Source organism: Populus trichocarpa, chromosome 1, assembly GCF_000002775.5.
Source record: "Populus trichocarpa isolate Nisqually-1 chromosome 1, P.trichocarpa_v4.1, whole genome shotgun sequence".
Classification (NCBI taxonomy): Eukaryota; Viridiplantae; Streptophyta; class Magnoliopsida; order Malpighiales; family Salicaceae; genus Populus; species Populus trichocarpa.
The window spans coordinates 38293143-38301203 of record NC_037285.2 but is presented as its reverse complement, the minus strand read 5'-3'; the positions used below and the strand labels follow the sequence as shown (position 1 = coordinate 38301203).

General features: G+C 33.9%; 1 protein-coding gene across 2 annotated transcripts; it reads right to left on the bottom strand.

The window, feature by feature from the left end:
- Nucleotides 1-3985: 3985 nt before the first annotated feature.
- Nucleotides 3986-7066, bottom strand: LOC7485109 (two-pore potassium channel 1). 2 transcript variants are annotated; one of them, XM_006369940.3, is made up of 3 exons: nucleotides 6901-7066; nucleotides 4419-5366; nucleotides 3986-4250 (listed from the first exon to the last, which is right to left on the bottom strand). In XM_006369940.3, exons 2-3 carry the CDS (start codon nucleotides 5318-5320, stop codon nucleotides 4091-4093), a joined length of 1062 nt encoding a protein of 353 aa, XP_006370002.3. In that variant the 5' UTR covers nucleotides 5321-5366; nucleotides 6901-7066; the 3' UTR covers nucleotides 3986-4090. The 2 variants fall into 2 exon arrangements, with proteins under 2 accessions (XP_006370002.3, XP_024456320.2); XM_024600552.2 differs by having other exon boundaries at nucleotides 4419-5357; nucleotides 6901-7002.
- Nucleotides 7067-8061: the final 995 nt, after the last annotated feature.

The following is an 8061-nucleotide window of genomic DNA, read 5'->3' as shown; positions in this document are numbered from 1 at the left end:
CTCTTTTGTTTTTCTCCTCCTCTCTTCTCCTTTTCCGTCTTCTCTGTTTATTTAACCGCTTGATTATATAGCCAAGCAAGAAACTTGGAGACCAGCCTCAACCCCCTCTCATCCCAGCCGTCTCTGTAAGGGAATCAATTCCAACCATTAGATCATGACGAGGCTCCCTCTGCGTCCTCTTTCCCAGCTGGCACTGGAGGTACAAAGCCGTTTCCTCTTGCAGCTGCCATCTTAGCATGCAAAAAGGGACTGTTTTGTGCAGTGCAAGGATGAGAGAAATGCCAAAAAAGAAAATGGCAGGAAACGGCTGCAGAGGAGGGAAAAGGTTGCAAATGGGGGTACAGTACCATGCTCATTAATTCAAAATGGGGTTGTTTTAAAACGGTGCCACCTAGCTTCCCTAGCTGAAGAAAGGAAAAACAAATGCATATTAATGTGTAAAAGCATGACGACGTTGTTTGTTGCCAAAATGCAAGGCATAGGTAATTGGTTTGCAAATTAATCTTGTCCCTGTTTTTCGTTTCTTCGAAACCCAGCTAAGTTTCTTCCAATTTTTATCTGCAATTAACTCCCTTATTTCAGTTTTTTTTTTTAATTCAGTCCTGCAAACTTGGGAGGCAAAATCCTTCTTGCGGCAGAATTTTCGCTTTCTTATTAGATATTCAAACGTGAATATCTCAAGCTTCTGATATCGAAATCAAGCGATTCAACAACCAAAATTCATCTACACATGTAGGACTACAACTTTCATGAAGGATTTGAGGTGAGATAAAATCATTTTACAGAACAGAATCAGGTCGCAATCTGGTTGGTAAAAAAAATGGTCTCCTTATCTGATTCAAAAACTGATGAATGCCGAGCATCCCGATATGATTGAGAGTATAACCTAAGAATAAAAACCAGCAAAATCGTGATGAAAGCAGAGTTTTTAGTGCAACTCGGGTCAGAATCCTGCTCGCGGCAGAATTCTCTACTTTCACGTCAGATATTCAAACAGGAATATCTTGAGCTCCTGATATCGAAATCAAGCGATTCGAAAGCCCAAATTCTTCTATGCATCCAGGACTACAACTTTGATGAAGGATTTGAAGTGAGATAAAATTGTTTTAAAGAATAGAAACTGACAACAATCTGGTTGGTAAAAAGGGCCTCCTGATCTGATTCAGAAACTGACATTGTCGAGCATCCCAATTCGACTAAGAGTCTACCATAAGAACAATGAGCCTTAGGGCCCAATAAGGGTGTAGGTCAATTCTTCAACATGTCATGAGTGATAGAATATAGCTGGGATGGTCAGATATTGCACGAAACCAAGTCAGAATCAGGGTCTAAGTTGGAACAAAAAATTATGGCAGCCACATGACCGGGTTTTTTGGTGCCACTTCTGAGGGATTTATTCAACCTTAAAGACCATATAAAAAAGGAATGAATTTAGCATCAAAAGACTCCTAATTAGCCTAAGAATCTTGACAATTTCGGTAGCAGTGGGGAAGGATAAAGAGAGCAGAAGATGGCTGAAACAGGGTTCGAAAAACATTTCTTTCTTCTTTGCTTTTGTCAATTTCCCAACAACCTTGAACTAAACTCCTGCCTTCGATTTAAAAGGGATATCTACATTAGCACGTATGGCTTAAAAAATGGGTAACAACACACCCCATTATATAAAGATAGACTTGGTTATTTTTCCAAAAAAAAAAAAAACACAATATGATGATAGTGAAATAACAATGTGTTGTGGTAATGGGGTGGTGATGGTGTAATGGAAATGGTGTAGGTGATGGTTGTGAAGCAGTGGTAATAAAGTGACGGGTTGGTTGTAGCAAGGTGTTGATGGTAGTAGCAGTGACAATGGATAGACGAGTTGGTTGTAGCAAGGTGGTGGTTGTAATAATGGGCAGTGACGAAAATAGAAAAAGTGTTAAAGTGTTATTTGTCAAAATAGTAAGATAATATTATGCACTATCTATTTGCAAAATATTTTAAGAATTTAATAAGTTGAAAATATTCTTTTAATAAATAAATTAAGTTAATAGGTTAACTATAAAATATTTTATATTCGTTAATTTACATTATAAAACATTTTACACACAAATAAATATAACAAAGAAAAATATTTTCCATAAAACAAACAACCTTAGTGATGAGGAATGGATAACCATACTTAATGATTATGATTCATATACTAAGGTAGCATTTGATTATTGTCTCGGAATAGAAAAGACAAAGATAGTTGAGACATGTTTTCTCTATCCTTTTTGTTTTGATAAGATAGAAATTCACTATAAAACAACCCTAGAAAGATTTATTTTTATGTCTTTGTATTTATCTCTTCAACTAAACATGTTTTTATTCCTTCTATATCTCTTTTTTGTTCCGAAACACTAATCAAACATATCTTAAATGCAGCAATATAATTAGACCTATATAGTCATGGTTTGGAAGATCTTTATTTTCTTCATCAAATCTAATTATATCATCTTTTTCAAATTTATTTTCATAAACATATATATTATGGATCCAAACTTTTCACAATAATTTGATTAGTCCTAAATGATTCAAGTAATAAATACTTTGTCTAAAGCTTCAAATGAGATTTCATTCAAGCTATGGATGGGTTTGACTAGAAAAATTATTCATAAAAAATTGATTATTGATGATTCATTACTTTGAATTAAGAGAAAAAAAAGAGAGGAAAGGAATTATAATATTTTACTATATGATTGCTGAATGTAAAAGATTTATGATGAAGTCCTAAAAAATCCAAGTAGCTTTAAAATAAAACTTATATATTGGTTAACCAATTAATTTTTTAATTTTGGTAACGTGATCCATTTCCTAGTCAATGTGGCTGATGATTGGTGTTTGATACCCGTAAAAGTTTCTCTTAATTCCAGTAAAAGTTTCTCTTTGATGCTCAAGTATTTTTTTTAGAGAAGAAACAATGATATTTTAGAGAGATATTTTGAAAATAAATATGGTGTTTAGAATGGAGATTCAATACCCTTTCTTTTAAAGATACAATGAATCTTTAGTGCCTATCGTTCTTATCCTTTGATGGAAGGGAATACTAAAAAGTTTTTTTTTCTTTATAACATTAAAACCTCTATGTGTAAAAGAGAGAAAACATCTCTAACTCATCAGAATCTTGTAATTCAAAATGGAGCTTGACAAGATTGCCAAAGCCACATGAAAGGTGATAGGTTTGACAGTTCATCAGACTCATATATATTTTGACTCAGTGTTTTGACTGAGCTCAAGAATACTGAGTTTGACAGTTTACCAGACCAGTATATGTTTAGGCTCAGTACTTAACTGAGCTTAAAAATATTAGATGTAGCACCCTGCCTCTGGTTTCTTAAATAAGAATTCATATATAAAAATAAAACATGTACATGAATCAATTTCAATATGATCCGTGGCATGATGAAAAGAATCGAAATACCTTCTTGATTTCTCTACCAAAGAAGTTACAGAAAGAATGTAGATAGGAAATTTACTACCCTCTTTCTCATTTTATCCAGCACCTTTTATTTCATATAAATCTCAAAAAAGTAGATTTGGTGGTGGAGATTTACCATTTTTTTTAATCCAACATCCTTAGTTGAACTAATTAAAAAATCGTTGAACCGTAGATAGATAAAAACAACTCTAGTTTAAGCTTTCAATTTTAATTCTTGACCTTAGAAATGTTATTCTTAGAAGACTTCGGCGGTCAATTCATAATATCCGTAAAGGACCCTATAAATCTTTGCTTCTTTCATTAACATCTCGTAAATATTAAAACTTCAATTGAAGTTGTGCTAAAAATTCGGTCAAAATTTGAATCCACAGTTTTTGCTCACTCCCCCTCATCTGATTGAGTTGATATATCATATTTCTCCCTCTGCCACCCAGGAGAAATTCTAAGATTGCTTATGACAAAATGTCATGAAGTTTTCCGTGAATTAATTAAGTTTATCTCATGCTTATGAAACTTCATCTGGTATAGTGAACTCGCACGCAATGACCTTTTTTGAAGATGAAAGTAGAAAATCCATGAACAAACTGAGGTAAACTCGATACAAGAAACATTCTCTTGCTGATGGTTCAGTCACTTGTGTGTTTGAGTTGCCTGTGCCATGATATCAGAAGCTGACAAGGTTCCAGATTGATCAACATCAAGATCCTCAAACTCCTTCATTACTAGTGCAATATCTTCTTCGCTGATCTTTCCCATCTCTTTAAGCTTGTATACAACGAACTCGGCAGCCCTAGGTGAAGGAAGGAAGGAGAGAGTCAGCAACATAAATAGCTAACAAACTTGCCAATTGATACAATAAACTACATCCACGAATTTGACAAAAAAAAGAAAGAACTAAACAGTAGGGAAACAACTTGCAACGAAATCCTAAAGGAATATTATAGCAGGAGTAAATTACCCAACAACACCATCATCATCTATGTCTGCTGCCTCCAAATCTAAATGGGTCATCCTTCTGGTAAGAACCCAGTTCACCAATGCCCTCTGTCTGCTTTCAGTGAATAGCTCAGCAATGTAAAGAAATAACTGGCCTAAAGCAATAGTACCCGTCAGTATCCAAAATACAGCAAACATACGACCATATACAGTTGAGAAGCTCTTGTCTCCATAACCTAGAGTTGTAACGGTAGAGCAGACACAGTAGAAAGCATCAATGATGTCCAAGTCCTCAACCATGTATAGGAAAATGGTTCCAACCAGCATAAGCACTGAAAGAATAATTATGGCCAAATAGCATTTGTATTTGACCTTGTTGGTTTCAATTTCCTTAAGAAATGCAGCTGGATCAAGTTTTTGGTGCATGCGGAGAGCTTTAATCAGTAATATTTCCTGCTTCTCCACCAAATAGTCTGCTGCTTTGCTGAGTATCAATCCAATAAGAAGCATCCCTGTGAAGACAAAAACACAGGCAAGTAATTTCACAGGAGCACTATCAGGCACCAGGTCTCCGTATCCTACAGTGGTCATCGTTACGATACAAAAATATAAAGAATCAAGAATTGGATTTGATTTCTTCCCTTTGATATCACCCCTGACAACATAAAAACATAGAGTGCCAAGACCCAAGTAGACAGCCAAGAATACAGCTACTTGCTTCAGGCTCTGGTGACGTCCCCCAAAAAAGGATTCATAACGTGGAATTGGTCCATTGCCACTAATATCTGAAGGAACAAGCTCTGTTACAGGAGCACTTTTAACACGGCGAAACCTTCTTCTGTAGGGAGTACATTCATCAATTCTTGGAGAGGTGGAATCCACCAATCCTGACAGCAAGGGCTTTTTTGCACCATTGCAAGCCATTTACGTAAATTAGCAAAAGCAGAAGCGTATTGAGCTCCTAGAAAACCTGCAAATTGTTAAAGATATTGTATAGAGAACAAATACAACAACAAATAATTCACTAAGATAAAAAGTTTTGCCAGTAAAACATAGTTACCATTACTTGGTTGGGAAGAGTTATAGATTACTTCAACATTCTCTTGGCAATAAATGGATTAACATTTAATTATAAGATAATTGCCAATAAGTACATCAGTCAGATTCCAGGTCTTTCAATGTACATAAATGAAGTTGATATCTACAAATAGCATCTCGTTGAGACAGAAAAATAGATACATTTAGGATGAGAACGGGGAGCAAGCTCGGACCAAAAATAGCACATTCAAAACATCAAAGCATAAACAAAAATTGCATAAATAACTAATTTCCCAACACTCTTCCTGTCTATTAAATGCAAAGTAATATTTCTCCACCCAAATCATGGAGGTCTCAGTTATGTATTTCATCATGACTACTAATCATACACACACACACATTGTTGTTGACTGTTCTGCCACGTATTACAAGCAGAAATAACAGTCTGCCTTGTATTACAAGCAGAAACAATAGTAATTGAAACTCTACAACATAATAGTGGCGGGCTAAGTAAGGAAAAGCTCGTGAGCTAACTAAAGACAATATCAAGAAAATGCAGCTCCAGCAGCATAAAATTGTACGACTATATATAGTGACACAAATTATTGCAACAAGTAAAGAGCAAAGAAAAAGAGTCTGCATATCATGATTATAGTGATTTAGAAAACTAAAGGGGTCCATTTTCATTATATTCTAAACGATTTAAATAAAGTGAAGCACTTAGCAAACAGAAAAAGGATTATCATAAAACTTAGGAGATAAGTTCAGAAGGCTCACTACCAATTCCAACTACAAACCTCTTCACCAAAATTGAACTTCTTGTTTGACTCATGGATTCAGATTGATTTACATCAAATGTAAATTGTACTTCAGTTAGGAAATTCCCTAGTAAACTCCTCGTTATACCCTCTAAGATCTATGCTACTACACAATTCATTGTTAGTCTTGTACTTAGCTCCTTCTCTACAAGTGTAATGGAACTGTCCTTCTCATCTGTTTTTGGCCAGAGCTTAACAATTGAAAGAATGCACAGGGGACATGTGACTAGCAAGTTTCTTCTACCAATCCAAAAAATGAAGGAAATCTAGTTAGAACTTTGATTTTTTCAATGACAAGCCCTAGAATTCACTATTCAATTGGGATGCATAAGAAGTACGTGCTTCACATGATTCGGTTGGATCCAAATTGTCCACATGACTGGTTCTATCAAGACTTTCACATGGTAAACTAACACAATTACGAATAAAGAAAGAAAAGTCAAAAGAGTTGGTGAGCCAAACGAGAGCTACGAAGGAAAAATCATAAATACAAAGCAAAAAGGATCCAAAGAGAGCTATATTCTCGTTGACACTACAGATAACGAGTTCTCATAAAAAAAGATGTTGAAGATGGGATTTTCTCAAACAAATTTAAAGCTTAATTCCCAGAAGAGATATGAAAGTTCTAGGGAGACAGAGATAAATTACCTAAGGAGAGAGACTTGCATTTCAGTTTCGATTCGCAAAGAACTTTAGAGCATGCTGGAACTCACTATACTTCAGTTGCAATCATGTCTGTTCTGCAGATTAGAAAGTACTGTTAAATGTCTAACTTTCTCGGCTTAATTATTAAAATACCCCTGAACTTGATCCAAAAAACCAATTCCCACCTGAACTAAAAAATCCCCAATTTTGTCCCCAAAACAATATGAGTTTTAATAATGTCCCTTCTATTAGGATTTCATTAAAAACAAAACACTTAAAAATCCTCTCAATTCCTTTCTTTCTCTTTTAGGAAAGTGCCCACGCTACATCATAGATTGGATTATTTTCTTTAATATAAAAAAATAACTAAGTGATGATAGTATTTTTAAATAAATAAAAGAAATTTAGTATCTTGATCATTAATTCGAATTGATTGAATAAACTTATTTAATTTAATAATATAATTATATAAAAAATCCATAATAAAAAAATAAAAAATTAACAATGACTAATTAAAAAATAAATTCTTGCCAAAATTATATATATAAAAAAAATACCCTCTTGATGTTTTTAAAAGGTCTCAAGAATCTTATTTGGTAACAAAATAAAAATTAAATGAGAATGAGATAATCCCATAAAAAAAAATACTAATATGAAACTTAATTACTAACAAATCAAATGTTGAAAGACAAACTAAAGAAATATCAATTTAAAAAAAAAAAGATAAAAAGATTTGATTCTAGTCCGCATGCCAAATTCACGGCTCAGTCGTGAGGCCGAGATATCCCTGTACAAAATAAATTGAATAAAAAAATAGACATCAACTTTCAAACAAACTAAATGATGAAAAATAAAATTAAAATAACATAAAAAAACCTGAGTTAACTTGACTAAACTGCTACCCCCGATATGAGATCAGGATAATCCAATAGAAAGGAAAGTGGAAAGATTCACGAAGCTCAAAGCCCAATGACCTAATATCGAATGATGAAACTGAAAAAAAAATTCAATTTAAAAAAGCACCTAAAAAAAAACCGAAGTCAAATCAGACTAATCTTCAAAACCTGTGACTTATGTCATGAGATCACAATTACTCTATACAAGATAAACATGAAAAAATCATGAAATAAGATTCCCAGTCATCCAAAATTAAAAACATAAAGA

Excerpts from the sequence above, each read along its gene's own strand:
- LOC7485109 (XM_006369940.3), bottom strand. The coding sequence starts at position 5,320 with ATGGCTTGCAATGGTGCAAAAAAGCCCTTGCTGTCAGGATTGGTGGAT. Across the intron at positions 4,251-4,418 it reads GATGATGATGGTGTTGTTGG|GGCTGCCGAGTTCGTTGTAT; the intron begins GTAATTTACTCC and ends TCCTTCACCTAG.